The sequence below is a fragment of the Morus notabilis genome, unplaced genomic scaffold (genome assembly GCF_000414095.1).
Source record: "Morus notabilis unplaced genomic scaffold, ASM41409v2 Scaffold133, whole genome shotgun sequence".
NCBI classification, from domain to species: domain Eukaryota; kingdom Viridiplantae; phylum Streptophyta; class Magnoliopsida; order Rosales; family Moraceae; genus Morus; species Morus notabilis.
In genome coordinates this window covers 114,394-140,295 of record NW_010363211.1, presented here as the reverse complement: position 1 = coordinate 140,295, position 25,902 = coordinate 114,394, and the positions used below count along the sequence as shown (strand labels likewise).

Genomic DNA, 25,902 nt, shown 5'->3' with positions numbered 1-25,902 from the left:
TGACAAAAACTAGATCCACAATTAAAAAAAAAAAAAAAAAAGAGGAGGGGGAATATAAGTGCTGAGTTCTAATGAAAAAGGACTCACTCAATACATTAATACAAAATCTCATTCAATAAAACCAATGCAGTTTTTGTAAATATGGTGTTTTTGAGATGTTTTTGAATAACAAAAGTCCCGTTTATTTTACCGATTTGAGTTTAGAATTCAAGTTTTATTATAGTAAAAAATTCTCAGAAACAGTCACATCTAATTTTTTTTATTACAGTAAAAAACTCTCATATAAAGTAACGTCTCAACTCGAATCAGCGAATTAAACGGACTTAAAAGATATCTGAGGTATTTTTTTTTCTTCTGACGCAGGAATTACCAAGCCATTAAAGGCAGGACGCCAAAGAAATCTTGCTTAGCTCGACGCGACGGAAGTAGCTCTGGCCTCCGGGCAGCACTACTACTAGTAGGTGGAGCCTGCACTGACCTGATGGTCTCCACTTCCACTCCAAAGCCCTTTGGACAAATAATAAAATGCAGTTTAGAAATAAATCCAATGGCACATTCTTGGCTAGAGAGGGAGAACGGAAAAGAATCAACTGCATTCATTTTCATTATGTACTAATCTAAAAGGTCACACAATTTCACCACTAGATATAGAAAAGTACAAAATCTGCATAGAATCGAAGGTAAAGTGATGAACAAGTAAAGTGCATTGATAGCTTATAAATATGAAGGAAAATAGAAAAAGAAGAACAGTCTTCATGCAGAAAATTTAAATTTCAACAGACTATGCAGGAAACATATAGATGACCTCTAAGTAACTAATAACCAAATATGAAATGTACACAACTACAGCAAAAAATAATTACTATTTTCTTTTCCATTTTTGACTCAAAAGCGAGAAGATACCTTTATAGCAATTTGTTTAGAAAAGGATTAATTGCTAGATTTTAAATTATCTCAACACAATCTAAACAAGATCAAAATAATTAATTTAGCCAAAAATCTAAAAATGCCACAAAATTCTTATTTGGGATTTAGACATACCTCATATTCCAGTGGGCAGCAGAAGCACGTCGTTCATGGTTGCTGGAAAACGTCAATGGCCGACCGGAGTCCATGAAGAACCTGCAAAAGGAAGAAGAAGTTGGCAAGATGAGCTACTCCCTATCTCTCCCTCTCTGCTCCTTTCACGTTTGCAGCACACACCCACAAGCACAAGCCCCCCTTCTCTCTAAAGAAGGAGTGGTGCCTATATAAACCAAATAGGCCTAAGGGCTTGGGCTGACCAAAAATTATGAGATAGAGGGAGTTCAAATACCTCAAGTGTGTTAATAAAACAAGTTTTTATCCCATTATGGACTAATATTTAACATGCATATATTAATTAATTCACATTGACACAATTATTCATAAGATGCTTTAATTAATTACAAAGTGAATTATTATGATTATGGAAGTTCACATAAAAATATTCTAACAGTCTCCCACTTAGACGACATAATCATATAACAAATATTCACTCATCACAACATAAGCATCAACTAAGAATCTCACATAATAAACATAAGCCCAAAACAATCATGCATAGTAACATATCGACAGGATACAATCATTATACATAATCAAGCGCTAGAGATTCATCAAAGCATGACGACAACTTTAATATATGGATAAAAAATAATGATAGAGATTAACAACCAGATGTCTCTTTTCAACTCGTCACTTTGCCAACTAAAAAGTGTGTCAACACAACATCACACATAAAGTGACAGATCCATGAATATGCATGTATTATTTGAGGCATAAGCAATCCTTATCAATAACAACATGTCACATACAAATAACAGTCAACTCCCACTAACTCAATATAACTACAGCCTCCTTACAGTCCCGAGTGGGATGCGTATTCTTAAAACACCTAATAGGTAAGGCTTTAGTGGAACTGCCAACGTGTTGTTTATAGGCATGTTTTCAGTAACAATGAGGTCTTTTACAATTTCTCTTTACAAAAATAAAACACACCATCATTATGCTTGAGCGGACAATTCTTCTGGTGTTCTAAGAGAAATATACTATTATGGAACTTTTACAACACAATTTCAGCCGGTTCAGAAATGGAGTGAACTACTCCGAATGCTAAAACAAGGTTCCACAATCACATCACAGAAATAACCTCACGATACGCCAAATACTCCGCATCACAGTCAAGGATGCTACGAGTGTCTATTTGACACTTTTCAACAAAGTAGGTCCACCTTTTATCATTTATGTAGCCTACATAATCGGCATCACAAGATCCAACTACAACAAAAGTATTGGTTCGCCGATACACAACTATCTGATACTTCATTCCCAGTTAATTTAGTAATAATAACAACAGTCACTCAAGTACTGAATTTGCACGTCAACAAGCACGATAATAAGACATGTGCATACTTGAGCATACATCAGGCTGCTAAACACGTAAGCATAAGGGACAATTTCATATGATCTCTCTTACTTCACCATAAAGACATTACACCTTTGAGAGTTTGTCACTTTAACAAACAATGCTTACTAAAATAACAAGAATGCATACTGAACATGTTCGAAACAAGAACAATATAGGTTCTCTGAGACGACCAGAAAATGCATTTATTCTTATCACAGAAAATCTACATGCCTATAATATAAGAGGCTTTTTCAAGATTCTCAAACCAAAGTGACTAGGCGACATGCTATTCTTCTTAACCAGCAGGTCAAAATCATTACGCGCGAGAAAGTTGTCACTGACATGAAAAATAGAAACATGCAACTGCTCCCACTGACCTTACACATATGCATTTATCAATAACGTTCTCCATAAAGCTAATTTTAGTGACTGTCTCACCCTAAAATTGAGACGCTACTGCCTCGGTGTTATAAATACACTCTCACTCATCATAGGGTTTCTCAACACATTAGTGGAGCTAGGAAACACATCCATTCTCAAGGTTATGTCCATTTCATCATTAACAGATTCATAAAGAGATTCATACCATATATAATAACTTGTCCCATTTAACGTCAAGATAGCGGAGATGCAAGGATTGTTCAAGGCTAAAGAAAACAACATGGGCAACCAACAATAGGTATGTAAAATAAGATCATGCAATTTGCCCTTTATTTAGCCTTCACAATGATCCAAGCCAATATGATCATTGTGTGCTAGAGTCCGTTGAGCAAGAATAGAACTCTTTCGCATATAAGGACAATTCATCAAACATCATAACCAAATGCATCTATCCACCACTGATATGTAGTGAAGATTATGTGGTTCATGACATCCAACAAACTTCCTTCACCGGTCTAAGCATCCTACCAAACAATTGATTATCAATATGATAATTTAATTACCCATATGGATCTTAACAATATGATAAATACATACCTTTATCCTTAACATTCCAATATATTATTTGACCATAATATGAGTTTAGTAATTATGCAAGTTCACACATAATCATTCACAATATTCTCCTACTTGGACTGTATAATCAAAAACATGATACTCATATAATATAAAATGTCAAATAATAATATGTAAACAAAATACATGGATAAAGACAACAAACTTAAGCTCCAACAAAACTCAAGTCCTACCAAGCAATAAAACTATCGATAGGATAATTCTTTTACCCGTATGGACTTTCGGAACATAATCAACAAATTAAGTTTATCCATATAATCACACAATTTATTGTTTGATAATAGTATGTGATACTCACCTAAAACAAGATATCAAATAATAATGATAGCAATAATAAATAAATTATGGATAAACTTATAGCTTAAGCTTTATAATAGTACATGAGTTTCTAATTAAAATTTTCATTCTCACTTTAACACGAAAGAGACCATGTATGCCTATATAAATAATTAGGCATTAAAACATTAAACACAAAATGAGCATTTCAAAATTTAAACAAACATCCATATTATGTCTAAATTTTATTTACCAAAATATCAAATTATGTGGGAGAACAAATAAAATATGACCATATAATATGGAGTAACAAACATGCCCTAAAATTTTAGGTCTCAAAATAGTGAGAATTAAACCTATCCATAAAATATATGAAAATTATTACAATAAATAAATATTTAAATAAAATATTTTCTGGTAGCTCATATGCATCCATGTAAGGAGTGTGTGTATCCCAATGCCTTTTTAAAAGAAAATGTTAAATTTTGTGGGAGAGCTCCGTAACATACGCAGACAATTTGACATGTTTAGACGCACGACAAGCAAGTACATAAACATTCACTATTGTTGAATTCTCACAATTAAATATGCCATATAATAATAACAACATAATATAAATTTTATGGCATCAATCATCAAACAAATTGTATACGAAATGTCCAGAAAAAATTTGTTTGAAAATTGTGAGAATTAGTCACCCATAAAAATATACAATCAATAATATAAAAATATTAAAAACATGATTTTATGGTGGCCCAAACCCAAAATAAATCATTTAATTAGGTAGGAAATGAAAAATGGAGCGCAACGACGAAAAAGGGCGCTCAAAACAGACTTCAGATGTGTTCATACGGACCGGTCAAAGTTTGGTCAAAACTGATTTCTTTTTGGTCCCCTGAAGCGACATGTCGTTTCACTAACAGCAGAGCAGTAGTTTACCTTGCAAGCAACATGTAGTTTTGGGGCACAAATAAAAAAAATGACAAGTCGTTTAGAAAAAGGACTGCAAACTCTAAAACTCAAAACGACACATCGTTTTTGGCACAAAATTAAACAAAATGTCATTTTTGGCACAAAATTAAACGACACGTTGTTTATGTCGTCTTCAACCTCCAGCCGGGTCAAAGCAACCCGGTTCACGCCCGCAATCTGACCCGGTCATATCTTGACCTCCGGAACTCCGTTTTTGACGATTCAAAAGGGATTTTTCTCTAAATTTCACCCTCTTTTGATCCATAACATCAAAATGACCTAAAACCCTCAAAATCATGGGCGAAAATTAAAACCCAAAACTGGCCATTTTCAAACTTCGAAACATAATGATTCCGGCCAAATCGACCCACGAAACTCAAGGAAATCATCTCCCATAAGCTATACTTGAAGTGGATAACCTCAAAACAACGTTTCCTTGAGCTAAAATACGAATTTAAATTTTGAATTTTTCTTCCACCGAAAATGGAAAAATCCGAAAAAACATAGATCTAAACCCAAATAAGTTGGCTATGGTACCAATTGCTAGATTTTAAATGATCTCAACACAATCTAAACAAGATCAAAATAACTAATCTAGCCAAAAATCTGAAAATGCCACAATTCTTATTTGGGATTTAGGCATACCTCATATTCTGGTGGGCAGCGGAAGCACATCGTTCATGGTCGCCGGAAAACGTCGATGGCCGACCGGAGTCCATGGAGAACCTGCAAAAGGATGAAGAAGTTGGCAAGAGGAGCTACTCCCTATCTTTCCCTCTCTGCCCCTTTCACGTTTGCAGCACAAGCCCCCCTTCTCTAAAGAATGGGTGGTGCCTATATAAACCAAATAGGCCTAAGGGTTTTTAACCAGTATTCATTCATAGAGGGTATTTGGTCTAATGAGTTGACCAAATATTATGAGATAGAGGGAGTTTAAATACCTCAAGCGAGTTAATAAAATAAGTTTTCATCCCATTATGGACTAATATTTAACATACATGCATTAATTAATTCACATTAACACAGTTGTCCATAAGATGCTTTAATTAATTACAGAGTGAATTATTATGATTATGGAAGTCCATATAAAAATATTCCAACATTAATTCCCTTGACTTTTTAAACATCCTACAGATGATCTATAAGTTTTATTTTGTTTCAATTTCGTTCCTAGTAACTATGTATTAAAATTTGATAGAATTTATGTAAATTAAGAGCTAAAGTTGGAAACAATTAAAATTTTAGGATTATCCGTGGAAAATAATTTGTCTTTTGTAATGTTTTAGTCCTTAAACTTTATATGTTTCTTAATTTAGTCCTTATTTTTTACAAACTCCTTCAAATATTTAACACCAAGCTAACAGAAAGATCGAAAGAGATACAAAATAAAACCTTAATGACAAATTATGAGACATTTGAAAATTTAGGGACTAAAGTAAAATTAAGGATAGATCTTAGGAACTAATACGCAGTTCACTCCTATTTACGTACCAGCTCTATTTCATTAGTTTTCCTACCACTATGATACTTCAGATATAGGCTTCTATAACAAAATCTTTATGAGCCTCTTTGGAACTAAAAGAAAGTTCTTCTCTTCTGTTCTACTTTTAGAATTTTCAGTATAGCCATCCAGTGCTTAGTGTCTTTAGCTAAAAAAAAAAGTAAAAGCCAGCACGAAATCGGTGACGATAAAACCTAACAGCGGGGAGGTATGAAAAGATAGATTGCGTTTCAAGAAATCAGACAAAAGACAAGTACCTGCATATCAAGGCAATGCACATTAATGATGTTCTTCAAAGGGTGTGAATTGTAAGAATTAACATAGGCTCTGTATGGTCTTTTGCAGACTTGTTCAAATAGTAGTTTTCAGTCACCAATTTCTCCTGCATCAATCAAAGCTTCATTGTCCAACTTACCTTGAGGTTTGTTTGTTTACCAAATAAATTATAATGAATAATCAGCGTCGAGAAAAAGAGCGAGTTACCAGATGAGATTGCACGTTAAAAAGCCTCTTTTTACTAAAATCATAATCTTTTAACAGGAATATTCGCTGCCTGAAATGATGATAATGTATGAATTGAATGTATTATAATTGTGTGTGAACCAAAAAAAAAAATTATCAATCAATTCTTAAGCACCCTTTAATTCGTAGAACATGGTCTAAAAGAAATATAGACCCCCCTAATACAATACTATTTTGATTGAAAAACACTGTACCTTGAGATAGCTAAGAAATTGCATTTCTTCAGGAATGAGAAACATCAATGTCAACCCTATGAATATATTCATGCAAGCAGCGACTCCGGCATACAATGTCAGAAATATGGATCAAGAAAAGTTTCAAGCGATGGAAACATCTTAAGATGATAGAAATGGCGGGGCACCTTCGATAATTTACGAGGGTCATACTGCACAACCAAGTCCTACCAAAAAAAAAAATGTTGAGGTTAATGCAAGATACAAGAGATGTTATGAACTCTCAAATGACTAATTTAAAATCATTCTTCTTCATATTTAGATAGCAATTGATAATATCACGAAGCATTCAGGCTGAATGATGACTATGCAGTAACACCAAAATTAGTGTGCTTATTGTTAAAATGGCCTACTGAATAATGAAATAGTGCTAACTCGATTTGCTTTATTTTATCATCGACCGAGACGACACGTAACTGCTCCCCGCAAGGCAAGGATAACTCCATCATTAGTTTCAATTCTTCAAGAGCATTTCTATTGCCAAAGAATTTTAATTGAGAAAAATAAAAACTATCAAATAATCAAGGCAACTTGGAAAAGGAAATAAACTTACCACAGCGGGTATATGCAATCCACGAGCAGCAACATCAGTACATAGCAAAATTCCTTTATCTGCTTCACAGAAATCAGATATTGTACTTGTTTTCTTTTGCTGCTTTTGGTTTCCATGGATATCAAAGCAAGGAACCTGAATGTATCTTAGAAGCTCGCTATGGAACTTGACCGAGGAACATGAAGAGAAAAAAGACCATCACTTTTTTAGACAGATTTCTCTTCAGGACAAAATATAGAAGTAAAAATCTCTTGGCACAAGGAACAATACAATAGCCTTGTTCCAGCCCTTCATTGGTAACCTGCCATGGCACAAGTTCGAAAGTTTCCCCAAAATAAGAATAATAGGGAAGAATATTTATAAAGCTTGTAAATTATATCAAAATTCTAATGTTTACCTTAGTTCTGCCATCATCCACATCGACATAGATGAGTGTTGTCTAAAAAGATAAGCGGGCAAGATCCTCAACCTACGGTTTTATTAGAAAAATGATGAAATATGAGAAAATAAAAAAGAGCATCAAACTTGTATAAAAGCAACAAACAGCAGTGCATCAAACTTGTATAAATAAATTTAAAAAAAAAAAAATAACTGAAACATTAAAGGAGAAGGTCAAAAGGTTAAAAGGCTTTTAGATCAATAGGTCATTCTAAGGTACATATAGAGCATACCTTCCGAGTTTGAGTCGCTGAGAATAAAGCCGTTTGCATTGTCTACACATTACATTAAAAACTCAATCAGCTAAACAATTGCAAACTTGGGTATTGTTACGCTTTATTGCAACTCAAAAAAAAAAAAAAAAAAAAAAAAAGAAGGATATCTATCTATTGAAATTATGGCTGGAAGTGAACAACCAGTCATTTATCCTTGACCACATTTAAGTATAGAAGCTAAATTCTGATTCTACATGACCAAGTTAAAGTATAGCACATAAGAATTTTTCAAGCCTTGATCAAGCCACTTTAGCATTTGTACTCTGTAAGCGCTTGGGGGGGGAAATTCATCTTGCACTTCCCCATTATTTTAAAATGATGCTGCAGCAATAACGTATTGCCCTGCATAATAATCTTGCTTCCCTCATCCCTAGCAAGCAAATGAACAAAACCTTTACACCGTGATGGCATCTCATACCATGTCGTCAACCAAACTCCTTGAGAATGTCAAGAAAGATTTGAACTGTAGATTTTACAGAAGCTTGATTATTTTGCTTCATGTCTTCCTCGAAGTTTTCTTCCAAAACCCTGTCAGCTTCATCGATAATGAGACACTACAAAAACAAGTAAAATCATAGGAAAAACAATTACACTATGCAGAATATAAAGACAAACATTTACAATACAATGTGAGATAGTTCGTAGTCAAATTTCCAATCAAGAGAACGTGCAAGAAAAAACCAGTAAAAACTTGACGACTACAAATCTAGAACAATGCCCTTTCGTCTGATTCACCGTCATATACTCAATCTTATATAAGCTATCGCTATTCTTAAATCTACAGCACTTGATTTCAATTCATCTTCAAAAGACAAGAAAAAAAAGTGATCTACGAAGGAAAAAGCTTTTCAAGCAGATGAACATCAGTTTAGCTATGATGTCATTGCAATGACAGAGTCTTTTATAGTTTAGAGTAGTTCTGAAAATTGATCAACCGCACTTTCTCATGTCTCCACCAAAAATACTATGTCCAGCCTCAGTACAAAGTATATGTAATCTATAAAAGTAACGTGAAACATTTTCGTTTATGTTTCAACCGCTCATTAGATGATAAATAATAAGCAAAACACTTCCGAATGAGATGCATACCATAGAACCATTCTCCGTATTTGACAACATCGATATATAAACAAAAATGCTGAATAATGACATATGTTACCTTTAGATTTTTATATACAAACCCTCTTGTATTTCGAAGATGATCGATAAGACGACCAGGAGTTCCAACCAACAAATTTACCCCCTTTACAATACGTTCTGCTTCTGGTCTTCTAGGCGCACCACCAATAACTAATCCAAGTGTCTGTGAGTGATATTTGAGAAGGTTCTTTGCCACAGCGTGGGTCTGAATCATTTAAATGGTGAATCAGTTTAGTAAAACATAAAGGACATAAAAAGAACCCGAGAATATAATGAAACAAATGCAGAATGAAACATAGATAAGGATTCACCTGCTCTGCAAGCTCTCTTGTTGGGCAAATAACCACAACACCAGTAGCATTACGCGGAGCAAAGCGCGTGTGATATAACAACTCCACAGCCGATATTAGAAAAGCAAGAGTTTTACCAGAACCTGTCCTGGCGGCTCCAAGAATATCTTTTCCTTCCAGAAATGGAGGAATTGCACTGCCTTGAATCTGCATAGACATTTAAGGTACATTAAACAGTTTGCGGGTATTCCATAACCATCCATCAGAAGAGTAATAACGGGGAAATATCTATTTAAGTTTGCAGGGCATAACAACCAAAAGTCGCACTTATTATTTGTATCACATAAGGATTTCACAGGAGAGGGGAAAAAAAAGCCCTTTCTGCAATGGCTCAGTTACCACACTACAAGTACACCAGACAAAAATATTTCCATCAAGTGCTTAAGAACAACAAAATAGTTCTTGAAAACTTGCAATCATAACTACACATGTCCATCTAGCCTTCCTTCTTTTCCCCTTTGATAAAAAAAGTAACCCCATCTCGTTTTCCTCTTAGCCTTTTTCATCACTTACCTAGAGCATGGAAGTCTTAAAGAAAGATATCAGATTTAAAACAAAATGTTGATACAGAATTACTTCGCGCTGTACTCGGAACATCACTGATTCTAATTTGTTTCCAATCCAGCAAACCTAATAGAAAAATCACCAGCCTTTCTAGCTCATGTGAGAATTGCAGAATATTATATGACATCAAGTCCAACAACATAATCCTCAAAAGACTTGCAAGGACATAAAATGTAACTAATCGAACATATTGATCAAAAGGACCCAATAAGGTTTGAGAGTGATCAGAGATTTTAAACCATAAATAGTTAACTCTTAAAAACCAATTTTAATTCTAATACAACTTCCCAAGTCAAGAAACTTCATTTGTGAGAAAAGTAAGCACAAGCCACCATATGGGTCTGATTCATGATTGCCCTCTTAATATTTTCACAAAAAAGAAATGGGGAAAAAAAAAAAAAGCCAAGTTTCTTCCCTTGCCAATTTCTTAAAAATAAAAAAAATAAAAATTTAAAAAGTCTTCCTAAAGACCTAATCAAACAAATCAAACAAGGTATCATATAGAAAATACGTTTCTTAATCCCAATATAATAATCACAAACCTGAGCCATATGCTGAAATCCCATTTCCTTAATGGCCATCAAAGTAGGCTCAGACAATCCCAAAGAAGTGAAAGACTCCGTACTCATAATCTCATACCCAACACCACTACTCTTCACCTTCTTCTTCATCTCCTCCTCCTCCTCCTCCTCCTCCTCCTCTTCTTCCTCACCATTGCCTTATCCTTCGTCTCCTTCTCGTGGCTCCGGTTTCTCTCTGTTCAACTTCTTCTCCTTATTCTTCTTCTTGTCATTCTCATTATTCCCTTTCTTTTCATTTTCCTGTGCTTCATCTTCTTCTTCTCCTTGTCTGCTTTCATTGGGGTCGGGAGCCTCAGGCTCAGAGCGCTTGTTGGGTCTATTCCGCTTGCGCTTTCTCTTCTTGGCCTCGTTGGCGAGTCAGGAATGGCTATTATTTAGCTCTCAGACGTCGGCCATGGCGGCGGAATCTGTGTGAACTGAAAGAGGCAACGGAACATGCTATATCAGACAACTTAAGCAGATCACATGTTTTTGTACACTATGAATCAACCTTAAGCATACGAGGATTAATCATAGTCTACAAATGATCCAAAATCCAAATTCCAAAGCAGACAATCAAACAAATTTAGCACGGAATTTCTTTTTCTTGTTCCCCAAGTAAACTTGCTAACGAAATCCATGACAAAGGAAAGAGGACAAGGGGGTCTTCAAAAGGCAAAATAAAAACAGAAAAAAAAAAATTAAAAATAAAAGAAACAAAAATCTGACCAAAGAACCTCAAACACAACAATTAGCCCCCCCATCACATCATTACGATTCAAAACAATCAAAGAAAAATAAATTTTTCTAAAGCCTTCGATGGTATTCAAATGGGATTTTGGTAATTCCTTAATCCTTGTAAAATTAATTGTTATATACAAGTAACTTGTTCATTATTTGATCATTCATTTACCTTTTTTTTTTTTTTTTTTTTGATCTGGAGATGAAGTACAAGTATATTGAAGGGGAGATGGTGGCTTTGCTTTAGGAGCACACGGGACGGCAGGACGGTAAGGGTTTTTCTTTTAGGAAGTTTTTAACCGTAGATTGAAATTTTAACGGTTGGATTTACAAGTTTCGTGTTAAATAAGGATTTATTTTATAAATTTCCTTGAACTGATTACCTAATTTAGCTTGACCCCTCGACTTTAAAAAGGTTACGGTCGTGTTTGGAATTGATCCTGTTTTTATTTTTTATATTTTTTGAGAAAGAAAAAATGAAAATATTTTTAAAATGACGTTTGACACAATAAAGATAAAAAATAAAAATAAAAATGATTTTTTGATTTAGTATAAAATGAGAGAGAAATAAAAAACAATTTTTAGTCTTTTTTATTTTTTGTTTTTTTTTTCCTCTCTAGAGCAGAAAAAGAGAGAGATAGACATTAATGAGTTTTTAATATTGAAAATAATTTCTTGATAAAACTAACAAACGCATTTTCAAAAATGATTTCTGTCTAAAATTAAAAACGTTTTCATTTTCATTTTCATACAAAAAATAAAATTATTTTGAAACAAATTCTAAACACGCCCTATATTTCATTCTCAAACTATAATACCAACAGAATGAGTGTGTGATACTTGTTGAAATTTCATAAAATCATCCCGAACTATTGATTTTAAATCAACTTGTACCGCAACATAAATTATAAATTTCTCTATTCTCAAAACCGTCCCTTAGTCATTTTACCACTGAAATTTAAAAGCTGGTTGAACTTTAATAAACATCTTTTTTTTTCATCCATTTAACGCTGGCGTGGTAGTAAATTTAGAGAATATATTCTTATTTTCAATTAAGAAACACATCACTAATGAAAAACCCCTGAATCATTCTTCATATTAAATATAATAATTCCTTAAAAAATAAAAATGATGAGAAATTTCACATGTGGAAGAAAAATCCTTTCCCTTCCGGCAGCGAATCTCCAAGGTGGAAATTCCGATTTGGAACCTGAAACTCTATGGTTAGATATTTCTTACAGTGACTTTCAGGAGTGATTTGCAGGATATCAATTGAAGCCCGCAAAATCAAAGTTCTAGCACGAATATGAGCCTTCACGGTGATGAGGGAGAATTGCGACCGTACTTATTCACATATCAAATTATATTTTTTATAGGGTATTTTGAATAATTTTATATAGTTTAAAAAGTGAAATGAACACTTTTCAAAGTTTAGAGAGCTTGTTGAATTAGAGTACATGGTGCATTTAGAGCAAGGCTCCGTGTCATGATTCGGATCATAATTTTTAGTTCGTTACAGTGTTTTCTCTCACAAAAAACATACGTACACTGAAAATAATTTTAAATTCATGAATCAAACGTCTTTTAAATTCATGAACCAAACGTCTTCTAAGTAGTTTCCTGCTTACGGATGGATGTGGTATGAAAGGGTAGAAAAATGAATTAGATATGAGCGAAGGGGAGTGTTAAGAAAAGAAAACGTGAAGGATTTTTCTTCAAAGTTTATAGGGGTTGTTCTTTTGAAGTGTAACTTGAGTATAGTTTTTGAGTTGAATTTGAGTTATAACTTGAGTTGAAATTGTAACTTGAATAAAGCTGAGTAAAGTTGAATAAAGTTGAAACTTAAAAGAACGTAAACTTGAATAAAGTTGAAACTCGAGTTGTCTTTTTTTGAGTTTTTCGGACAAAAGAACATGCCCGTATGTTCGAAAAGAAAATTAATTTTTTTATTCCCTTATTTTCTATTACAAATAAATAAGGGAGGAAGGATTTAATTTTATTGATAAAATTGAAAAACCATTCATTTACTTGAAATTTTTTTATTTATAAATATTAAATCTCATTACTTGAATGGATCAGTCAAATTTTGTGACTTTAAAGTCAAAAACGCTTGTAAAAAAATCCAAGCCCATCAAATCTCTGCTCTATTTTTACATGCTAAACGCTAACATATAGTTTAGGATATATATATATATATATAGGATTTCTACGCGTGGCAATTCTATTCTTTATCCTGCTAAGTACATTACTAAATTACTCCTTCCCGCAATTCTAAGAATGAATACATTCAACCAAACAAAGATTTACTGATCAGCTAGTTTATAGAAACCATTACTTTTTTTTTTTTCTCTTTTTCTCGAGCACAAAGTGATCAAAGTTGATATTGATGATACATGGATTAAATAGATTTAAGCATAACAAACAATAACAAACAATTTGGACCATAAATTTCTGTCTTTTTTCAATTCATACAAGAAGCGAAATTATTGATTGTCACTTTAAACTTTTAAGACCTTGGACATACTAATAACATTAAAACAAAAAGATAAAAATAAACACATCACATCAATAATTATTAGGACGAGATTATTAATCATCTACTGGTATAAGTACGTAATGTAAATGGAATAAAAATGTTCATCGTCATTCATGTCCTTAAATATTAGGCCTTTGGAGCAAGACCAGCCTTGAGCTTCTGAATGGTGGCAACATCAGTCTTGAAGGAGACTGCCAGCACATTGTCATCAATGTTGGTGGCGAACAAAGTGCTGGGAAGCGACACGGTCCCGGCGCTGGCACTCCCGAACGCCGAGATCGCCGTCGCCGAATTCTCCGGGTCGGCGTTGAACTGATAGTGCACCAGCCCCTTGGGAAACACGAAAATGTCGCCGGTCTGCAGGAACTGAGTGTACAACTTGTTGGTCGTGTCGACGAAGCCCACTTCCAGAGTGCCGTCGATGAGGAAGAGGAGCTCGGCGGAGCGGGGATGAGTGTGCGGCGGGTTGGCGGTCACCGACGGGTACTGAAGGACAGCGTACGAGACGCTTTGCCCGTCTAGAGCCGGGAACTCAGCCTTGCTTACTTTTGTGACCGTGAAGTTCGCAGACGGGTCTTGTCCGGCGAGGGACCGGAGGCCGGTGAAGGTGAAGAAGGTTCCGTCGACGCCTCCGGTGTTGTTCGGAGGGAGTACGAAGTCAGTGAGGATGTCGGGATCGGCAGCCATTGTAATGGTGGATGAGAAGATGGCTAGAAGTGAGAAAATTGCGAGAGTAGTTGATATTGCTGAAGCCATATTGGTTTGATAATGACTCTCTAGCTCCTTTTCTTTTTCTATTTTTTTTTTTATTTGGGTTTGAAGATAACTTGATAATTTGGGCTATTTATAAGATTGGGACAGCTAATCATAAGCCAATCAAGTTTCGATACAATGACGTTAATCTGGACTCTTTATGCAGGCGCTATGTGAGGTGGTTTGTGTGGATCGATGGAAACTACGATGTTGTTTTTTGTTATAGCCGTCTCGTTCGGTCCAAAGCAAGAATAATACTTCGCATCCTGCTGACTTGAGTTTTTAATTCGAGTTGAGATGTGATTTTATGTGAAGATTTTTTACTATAATAAAAAAGTTAAATTTCGTTTGGTTGGAGGATTCAAATCATGTGATTCGAACCATTTTCGATTTACGTGTATTTTTTTGAGAGAAAATACTGTAGTGAACCACGAATCATGATTCGAATCAGGGAACGAATCCCTCTACCAAACGCCATATTTTTTTATTGTAGCAAAACTCAAATTCTAAACTTCAATCGGTGAAATGAACAAAGCCTTCATTTCCTCTTAACCCCTTATTTGGTATTAGGTTCCAAGGTAGAATTAACATTATTATGAAGGAAAAAAGCTTAATAAGATTTTTTTTTTTTTTTTTTTACAGGACATATATTCCATAGCATAAAAAAGGAATATACAAACATCATTTCAAACTCTACAATAAACATCTGTATAAAAAATCAGATCTGCCTCTAAATTTTAATAAAATAGTCAAGGGGAAATATTGTCTATTGGACACCACAAATAGACGTGTAACGAGATAAGAAAAAGATCGAGAACAACGTGACTCTTTAACAAATATTCAATCAGCCGATATTAATAATCCTGTAGCATTATAAGGCCACACAAAACACCGCTAAGGAACAAATTTCCACGGATGAAGAATACGTCCAAACACTAACAAACACGACAAACAAACAAACAAACGAGTGGAGGTAAAAACCACCATTATTGTAAACTCAAACCAAACTAAAACACAAAGAGGAAAAACAACCAAAAATAAAAAAAAAAAATGATAAATCATCCCTTGTGCCTCGTAGCAACTCCGACTCCACCACCATCTTGGCCGTATCCCTTTGAGCTCATGCACGAAAATATACAAGATAGGGAGTTTAGTTGCACACCGAAAGACGGTGCCAGGACTCTAGCCAGAACGCTCATTTTCTTTTTATCTAATTAGAATGTACATTATTTATTCCAATATTAAGAAGATAAATTCCCTCTTCGTTTTTGAACTATAACACCTTCTTTTTTTTTTTTTCATTTTGGACACACTTGGAATTTCGTCCACAACATCAATTGATGGAGCAAATTGAGAATAATTTAAAAATTAGAAGGAAATATATGTTAGATTCTAAAATTCGGAAAGTATATTGTTACAAGCTCAAACTTCTGGAGGGAGATAAAAATATGCTATGTAAGGAAAATTTAGTCCACAAGCATGCACCATAACTACCTATGTTGTGTTCTTAGAGTGTTGTTAATTTCTTTTAATTAGATGGTCGAGCTAAGATCGGAATAAATCATTTTAAATTGAATTATTAGGGAATAAATTATATTGAGCAATAAGAAGAAATTAAAGATGCCCCCGTTCACTTCGCTGATTCGAGTTTAGAATTCGAGTTTTTCTACAGTAAAAAGCTCTCACAAACAATCACATCTAACTTTTTTACTACAGTAAAAAGCTCTCACATAAAGTCACATCTCAACTCGAATTCTAAACTCGAATCAGCGAAGTGAACGGGGCAGAATTAAGCAGAGCTGATCTGGAATAGCTCCAACTAAAGTCTTGGTTTGGGTTTTCCGTTTATAGTTTGGATTTAATGATGTTGGGTTTCGATTTTTCCAACCAAAGCGATATTGTAAAGAATATTCTCTAAAATATTTTGCTTTGGATAACCACAACAATTTTCTACTTTATTCTTCTACTATCCTATCCTATCCTATCATTGTGCTATTTTGGCATTTGCTGCCTTATTTTATTGTTTTCTTGTCATTTCATGATATGTTACTCTTAATCTTATTTCGTTAAATACTATTCTCCAATGTGAACTAGTTAAAACAATAGTATTGTAAAGAATGAAAATAGTTTCCATAACATATTCCTATAATTTTTGAAGCTCTTGATCAAAGCCTTTGTGTTAAGCACTTTCTTTGGACGTTGTTTCACCTCAATACATGGAAAGTCTGTCAATCTCTCAGTCTTCTCTTAGGATACCAGCTATAATCCCTCGACGTTGCATGACCTCCTTTCATGACAATACTTTTATAACAATTAAGCCCCCAACAAAAAATATCAAATCCTTCAATTTTCCTTCACGGTTTTGCTGCACCAGCAACTCAATTCTGCAAGTAGGGCTCCATGGCGAAAGCAGGTTTTCAAAATCCTTAACGTATGGCCGTTATAAGCGTAATTTCTTCCGGGTATATATATATTTTTTTCTTTGCAACTTTTGTTGATATATATATATATATATATATATATATATATGATATCACACGTTAAGTTTATATTATCTGGATGCAAATCACCTGTCAAATTTTAATGTTTAAAAAATGGTTTCAAACCAAAATTTAAAATATTTTTTAAATGATTTATCGTCTTTAATGTTTTAATCCATCAATTTATCCGATTCCGTTTAGAGTTTTATAATTATGCTTATGATTTTGGTCCAATATTAGTTTTCTATTTAACTGATAAAGCAAAATTAATCGTGCAAGGCACGCGCTCAATTTCAATCAACTGGTTCTGATCCGGTACTTGTCAAAGCAGAAGATGAATCGCCCGGCCCTGATTCAGTACTCGCCAAAGTTTCACATTTTGTCATTACTAGCTATAATTTTTTAAGGCCAGTTTCAATACTTCAAGTAATTATAGCAAATATGTGAGTAAACATTTACAGAAAATTGAGAAAAAAATTAAAAAAAAAATTCCAATATATGTTTGAAGTGCAAGAAATTAACTTCTCGTTCTCTAATTTTTTTTTTTTTTTTTTTTTGTATCCTTTTTTGGCAGATGTTTGTTTGCAAGTGTGTTGGTTGAGAATCCACAGTTGTTTAAATTGTCTGTGTTATTAAAGGCATTCCCGGGCCTACTGGCTATGATTTTTGCGAACGCTTACTATGCTGGAATCAATCAGATTTACGACGTAGATATTGACAAGTACGTTTTTCAAATATATAAATTGACATCTTTAATATATATTAATTAAACTAATTATCTGTCAGGTCTGGCTGATCTATAGAAACGCATGCAATAAAGTTTTCCGAATAACCATTTTTCATGTATAATCTGTACAAGAAAACGAAAATCAGGGGCAAAAATTGTCTCTTAAAATTCAAAATTTTGTTCCTAAAACATTTTACAGGTAATTTTTTTCTCCTGTTGCTTGTCTCTTTATAAACTTTGTGGCTAAAAAAAAAAAAAAAAAAAAAAAAAAGACACCAATAGTGTTTGTCTCAAAATCTTTCACAATGGGAGACTAAAAACTTCGTCTCTAAACCTTACTTGTATCTAAAGTTTTTTATACTATAAGAAGACCATTTAAAATACGTTAATGCAAAGGGATTTTTCATTTTGTTTTTGTTTTTGTTTTTTTTTACTATTTTGTTGAACTGCCGGCAAAACTCATTTTATTATAAGCTTTTCTAATATTATACTTTCAGGGTGAACAAACCTTATTTACCTATAGCAGCAGGGAATCTTTCAGTAAAACAAGCATGGTACTTGATGATATTTTATGTGCTTGCTGGCCTATTGATTTTGTGGTTGATGAATGCCGACACAATCACTACTTCGCTCTATTGTTTTGGCCTTTTTCTGGCGACCTTCTATTCTGCTCCTCCTTTTAGATTCAAGATATCTTCACTTGCGACAGCTATAGTCCTTCCTTTGGTATCTATTACTTTCTTCCCATCATCTAAAATCTTTTTATAAAATAGTGTATAAGCATATTAATTTTATTCTGTTTTTGGAAATCTAGTTTTGCTGTGAAAACATAAAAATGTCTCGAATAAGTCCATATAATTTGAAAATTCTGGAAACAACTTAAAATGATACCCCCTAATTTATACTAATATTACAGTGATAAATATCCATTAAAAAACTTAATTATAATTAAGCCACTTCTTAACTCTGTTAAGTTTTTAAGTGAAATGACGAAAATACTAGATAATAAAAAATGTCTCCTGCGGCCAACTTCTTTGATCCAGTGTTAGGCCTGGGTCAAACCACATAGGGGTACGAAATGGGCCAGCCCAAACATACGGATTGAGCTTGTCCGACCCGTATATTTTTCTTGATAATAAAAAATGAGAAATAGTAGAAAATATGCCAATATGAAAAATTTAAGAAAGTATATAGGCCAATTTTTAGTTATATAAATTAATAGGCCATAACTTATCAAGTTATGGTTCATAACCAGATAAGTTATGAATAAATTTGTCAAGTTATGGTTTATAGCCAAACAAGTTATGGATAATTATGGATAATAACTTGTCAAGTTATGATTCATAACCATACTAGTTATGGACGAAAACAGTAATTTAGCCTATTTATTAACTTATGTAAACTATTGGCCTATTAATTTTAATTCATCTCAAGTCTTTGCCTATTTTTCACTTTCTCCATAAAAAATGTGTATAAAACATGCGGACCTACCTGGCCCATATATGGCCCGTCGTCTGTTTATTATCGAGGAAAGAAGATAAATACCTTTTAAAAATATATGGTTTAGAAATTTTACTTCTTACTCTCAATTAATAAGTTTTTTAGTTAAATAACTATATTAATAAAAGGGTATTAATAAAAAATGAGGAGTAAAAATTCAGACTCATATCCTCGATAAATTCTGTAACTTAAATTGATTTCTCACATGACACCTTATAATTAGAGAAGCAGAAGTGAACTTTATTCTAAAAGTAGGAGACATAATTTGTCTTAGTTCTAATTTTTTAAATATGGATAGCATTACTTGGCTACACTAGCCGTCCAAAAAGGGGGAAAAAAGATGATAATTTGATATATAACAAAAGCAACTTTTGCAGAATGCTGGTTTCATTCAAATTCTTGGTATACTTTACACCACCAGAGTTTCCCTTGGACTTCCGTTTTTGTGGAGGTACGTGTAACAATTTTTCAAAACAAAACTTTTCTTTGAAATGTGTCCTTCTCTTTGCTCGTCATAATTAATACTTAATGACTAAGAATTTTAGAGAACTTACTCATTGAGTGAATAAAACAGACAACATCTTTATCATAATTAGTCATCTTAGTTGATATTAATTGTTGTGACTTATGAGAGACAAGATTATACACAATCAATTTAGTCATAGGGAGTGTATTCGTTTGTAGATTGGCATTTATACTTAGAATATATAATTTTAATATATAATCCCACTATAATTTTCACTGAACTTTTTTCAAAATTTAATTTATTATAAAGTAATTTACTGCAGTTGATCACCATGATGCATAATTTGTTTCTGGACAATTATAAAATCAGTAGACGTCATGATATGATACAAGCTTGATAATGATTTTATTTTTTGTATAAAAATGAAAATGAAAACGTTTTCAATCTCAGACAGAAATCATTTTTGAAAATGTGTTTATTAGTTTTATTAAGAGATTGTTTTCAGTATAAAAAAACCCATTAATGTCTCTCTCTTTCTCTCTGCTCGGGAGAGGAGAAAATGAAAACAAAAAATAAAACTTTTCATTTCTCTCTCATTTTACACTAAACTAAAAAATTATTTTCATTTCCGTTTTTTATTTTTATTGCGTCAAACGTCGTTTTAGAAACGTTTCATTTTTTCTTTCTCGAAAAACATGAAAAATAAAAACGGGATCAATTCCAAACGCAACTATTATAAAGCAAAACTCATGAACACCAACTAATTGAAACAACTAGATTAGGGTTCTATATTTTCTTCATGAATAAACTAATGCATTTGTTGAGGACTATCCAAATTATTTGTATAATACTTATAGCCTACTGAGTATAAATTCTGCTATTTTTTAAGCTCATGCGTAAATAGTCATAGAAATCTGATGTTTGGCATTCAATTTGCTCTGCAGCCCCCAAATTGTTTTCTTCCTTACCTTTGTTCCAGTGTTTTATCTGGTCATTAGCTTCGTAAAAGATATCATAGACGTGGAAGGTGATATGAAGTAAGTTGTAATTGTTATATATGTATCATCACATTTATTGAAGTCAAAATCTCAAAGGTTTCATTTTTACCAGTCTTTATAAATATTTTGTAGCCTATGTTTTCATTATCATTTAAAATAATAGTTAATAATATTGCAGGTATAACATACGAACATTTGCCGCAATATTTGGTCCTAGAATAACTATATTCCTTGGCACTGGAATTCTATTGGTAAATTATATTCGCGCTATAGCTCTTGCCATTTACATGCCTCAGGTGAGCAGTTACATGTGTACTTTTTATTTAGAAAATATTTGCATAAATATCTGAAAACTTAGACTTCTGCTTTTTTTTTTTTTTAAAAGTGTGTAAATTTGCCTCCTTTTATTTTTTCCCCATTTTTTAGTAATTTATTTACCCAAGTAGATCACTGAATTTACCCTGAATAAACCAAATAAAATCATAAATTTTCCAAGTACATGATTATTACCTATACACAAAAAAAAAAAAAAAAAAAAAAAAAAAAAAATAGATTTTTACCTAAAAAAAAAAAAAAAAAAAAAAAAAAAAAAAAAACAGAGATATAAACCAAAACGAAAAAGATTTTTACAAATATTTTTTTTGAAAAGATTTCATCATGGTCTAACTCTCTCTCTCTCCCTCCTCCCTCCTTTTTTAACTTCTTCCCCCTAACTAGTCCTTATTTATTTGTGTGGATAATAAGAACTAATATAAAAGTTGTTTCTATTTTTGTTTCCAGGCTTTCAAGCTTCATATAATGGTGCCCGCTCACTCACTCCTAGCATTGTGGTTAATTTTTGAGGTTTGTCACACTCAAATCAAAAAAAAAAAAAAAAAAAAAAAAAAAAAAAAAAAAAAAGAGATAGAGAAAGCAATGTAAAAGTAAAAGTAAGAACCCTCTTATAAAATTTTCATTTTGTGTGTGTTTCAGGCTAAAATGGCGGAAAAAGCAAATTATACCAAGGTAATAATATAGAGCTTCTACTCAAGTACATGCTGCCATTATGAGTATTGAATTATTATATAGAGCATTTCTGTGTGTCTTGTTGGGGTTAAATCTTTATGAGACACAAATATGGACGAAAATTTCTCTGATATTACCGAAATTTCCGTAAATCTAAGATCCCGAAATATTTTTTGATGCAAAAAAATTGCTCCAATATTTACCGAAATTTACCAAAATTTATGTATCTTTTTTTTGTTTATGATATTCTAAGATATTAAAAAGAAACATTATGTGTTAAAATAAAATTCCAGTTTCCATAATTTTTTTTCGATATTTCCATCGACATTGATATTTTTTTCAAAAATTCTTTGAATTTGGAGCACCGATACTAATATTTTCATCCTCGGACACAAAAGGTGAGTTTCACTAGTTGGGTTCAGATGAGTCCCACCATGTGATATCCACCTCTCGTGTCTATGAGGATGTACCCCCTCATGATATAAACATTTTTCTATTATATATACTAATTGCAAGTGTGACTTATATATGCAGGTCGCAAGCGCCATGTTCTACAAAACCGTTTGGAAGCTTCTTATATTGGAGTTTTTCTTATTTCCTTTCATATAGCAAATGACTACAAGTTAATAGTTTTCCCCTAATCTATATTATAGAGAATTCGTAATGACATGGAACGTCCATTTGATTATTTGTACACGTCAAAACTCTACAAGTGGTTCGTCAAATAAATAAATAAATAAAAACTATTGTTGAAAAAGATAAACTTGGTCATGATCAATAACCTTCTACCTCTATAAATATGATAGTATAGGCGCCAAGACACATTTTTCCTTTCCCCTAGTTCATGTATTATGAAGTGATCAAAAGCTAGTTGGCGTCTTTTTGTGCATTTGAAGGAGGCTCTTCGTGATGTGTTGCCATGGAAGCTAGTAGAAATTGAAGAAATGACAACGCTTTTCTTAATCGTGTTAGAAGTTTTCGCGACACTTTAAAAACGTCATTAAGTCTAATGTTGTATATGTTTGTGGAGGAATTATTCAGTAAACTGGGTGTACGACGTCATATTACTTATGTGGTACACCCGTCCAATAAGATTGTACCATTTGGGCACTCGTCCAATGAGATTGTATAATTTGGACATTTTGTCTATATCAGCTTTTCACTTTTATTTTTCTCTTTCCTTAATAGGTATTCAAATGGTACAATTTCATTGGACGGGTGTCCAAATGGTACAATCTCATTAGACGGGTGTATCACATAAATATTATGACGTAGTACACCCGGTGTACTGAATAATTTCTCATGTTTGTGACCTATGTCAACCATTTAAAAACATCATTCAATGTGCGCATGGCACGCTGAAAAGGTCTGAAGCAACATATTTAGCGAGAGTTTTCGTAGGAACCGCCATGAAACATGCAACATTTATATTGGTTTCCACAAAACTGCCGTCTAATGTAAGATAATTGACAACGATTCTTTAGGAAACGGGCCACTTTTCTCGCAGGTAGCATGTATCCCATTTGTTAAGTTGGTCTCATATTATGCATATTTTTATCACACAAAATTATATTACAGACTGTAAGAACAATGTTAATTTTAAATTTAAACAATTACGACAGTCGAATATGAGACCAACTTATATTTTCGAATATTACGACAATCAAAATTGTATTTTCGCCATGATTGCTACAACACTCTTAAAATGTAAAACTTATTTCTAGTACTTTGTTATTAAATTTTATATATTAGTAACAAATATTGCTACATATGTGTCTTAGGAGAGTTGAATGTCGTTTTTCTCCCGCTTGTAACTTCCATTCATATAGCGTCTAATTGATTGATCAAAAATCACTAGCTCGGAGAAATAATATAAATTGGGAGTAATTATAGTTTGGAATAAAAATGTCGTTGAGAGATCTTTAAGATGACATTTACGTGTCAAAAGTCGTATTATATAACATTTTACTACATCAATGAGAAAGATGTCGTAGAATTTCATTTTAGTGATTAAAGAAAAGAATAATTAAGATCGATAAACACTTAGTAATATAACATTTTCAGCAAGCTTCTCCTTCATCTTAAGATAAGATCAATTATTATTACAAGTAACATTATACTCTTATAACAAATTCACGCGTACATATTATAGCCTTAAAGATCAGCCACATAAAAAGCAAAGAGATAATACATATTGACGTTAAAAAAACAAAATGTACTCTACGTCGGAGAAAAAAATGACATTAAAAAAATTGACATGTCTTGATAAAGGTACCAAAACTGAAAATTATAATAAGCTTCGGGCTAATTTGAAATTTGAAATTAACCCATTAATTTTTAATTCCACTGGTTGCCATTGTCATCACTTATTCATTTAAAAAAGAACCAAAAAAAAAAAGTGAGTAGGGAATTACCGATCATTTATGTTCATTTCAGCGGACATTATATTCTCATATTTAAAACATGTCAGAGTCTGACAAAAACTTTTGTAGATTACACAGAGCTTTTTTTTTAAGGTGAACGGAAAAAAAAAAATAAAGAATTAATGCACGTATATATGAATGTGGACATGTATGTATCAACATCTTATTAATAAGGCCGGATACAGACCAAAGTCAATTCCAATGAATACTAAAGGTGCGTTTGATTGGTGAATTCGTGTCATGATTCAAATTATGGTTCGTGGTTCATTATAATATTTTTTCTCATAAAAAACACATGTAAATTAAAAATAATTTTGAATCATTATTCTGAATCTATGAACCAAACGTACACTAAATTAAAGAAGTCACAAACCTTTATTTAATTAATCCCAAATTAAAGAAGTCACAAACCTTTATTTAATTAATCCCAAGTCAAATTATTCTTATTTCAAACGAACTATAATGTCATCACGACTGAAAATTAATGGAGAGAGAGAGAGAGAGAGGAGAGAGATTGACATTCAACACACGTACATAGAAAATTAGTCAATGCAAAACCCAATAAAGCAGTAACATATCTCTTATGATAACTAGGGTTTGGGAGCGAGACCGGCCTTAAGCTTCTGAATGGTGGCAACATCAGTCTTGAAAGAGATAGCCAAAACGTCGTCGTCAATGCCGGTTGCGAACAAAGTGTTCGGAAGCGAAACCGTCCCGGCATTCGCACTCCCAAACGCCGAAACGGCAAAGGCCAGCCCCTTCGGATCAGCGTTGTACTGGAAGTGCACAAGCCCCTTTGGAAACACGAAAATGTCTCCGACTTGCAGTGACTGCGTGTAGAGCGTATTGTTGGTGTCGACGAAACCGACCTCCAGACAGCCTCCGACGACGAAGAGGAGCTCGGCGGAGCGGGGATGCGTGTGCGGCGGGTTGGTCTTCCCCGCCGGGTACTCGAGAACCGCGTACGAGACGCTTTGGCCGTTGAGGGCAGGGAACTCCGCCAAGCTTACTTTTGAGGCCGTGAATTTCGTGGGTGGTTTTGTTTCCTCAAAAAGGAAGCGCAGGCCAGTGTATGTAAAGAAACTTCCGGTTATGTTGGTTGATCCCAGGTTTTGAGGAACTATGAAGTCCGTAAGAATATTGGGATCTCCGGCCATTGTAATCCGCATTAGGGCAAATGAAGAGATTATAAGTAATGAGAAGAATGTGATGAAGGAAGTTTTCAAATTATAAGCCATTTTTTCTTCTTTTTTTTTTCTTTTTTTTTTTTTTGTGTGAGATTGGATATATGAGTGATCAATGTTGTGCTTGATTAGGTTCTTATATAGGGTGAGCATAGTCTTTAAGGCAATGAGTTCTTTTTTTTTTTTTTTGTTCTTTCAATTAAGCCTACTATGTATGTGATGATAATTACTACGTACATAAGGGAAAAACAATGTCATAT

The 25,902-nt window shown here is 33.3% G+C and overlaps 3 protein-coding genes and 1 pseudogene across 3 annotated transcripts; 1 reads left to right on the top strand and 3 right to left on the bottom strand.

Annotated features, from left to right (window-relative positions):
- Positions 1-1,071: 1,071 nt before the first annotated feature.
- LOC21399344 lies at positions 1,072-11,364 on the bottom strand (annotated as a pseudogene).
- Positions 11,365-14,232: 2,868 nt separating this feature from the next.
- LOC21399343 (germin-like protein 9-3) lies at positions 14,233-14,862 on the bottom strand. Its single transcript, XM_010103699.1, has one exon. The coding sequence runs from the start codon at positions 14,860-14,862 to the stop codon at positions 14,233-14,235; it is 630 nt and encodes a 209-aa protein (XP_010102001.1).
- A 2,397-nt stretch (positions 14,863-17,259) lies between these two features.
- On the top strand, positions 17,260-23,027 carry LOC112092653 (homogentisate solanesyltransferase, chloroplastic-like). The gene is made up of 10 exons (XM_024169297.1): positions 17,260-17,272; positions 17,671-17,782; positions 17,914-18,060; positions 18,564-18,792; positions 19,944-20,017; positions 20,977-21,069; positions 21,209-21,326; positions 21,811-21,873; positions 22,003-22,035; positions 22,932-23,027. The coding sequence occupies exons 1-10, from the start codon at positions 17,260-17,262 to the stop codon at positions 23,025-23,027; spliced, it is 978 nt and encodes a 325-aa protein (XP_024025065.1).
- A 2,021-nt stretch (positions 23,028-25,048) lies between these two features.
- LOC21399342 (germin-like protein 9-3) lies at positions 25,049-25,696 on the bottom strand. Its single transcript, XM_010103698.1, has one exon. The coding sequence runs from the start codon at positions 25,694-25,696 to the stop codon at positions 25,049-25,051; it is 648 nt and encodes a 215-aa protein (XP_010102000.1).
- Positions 25,697-25,902: the final 206 nt, after the last annotated feature.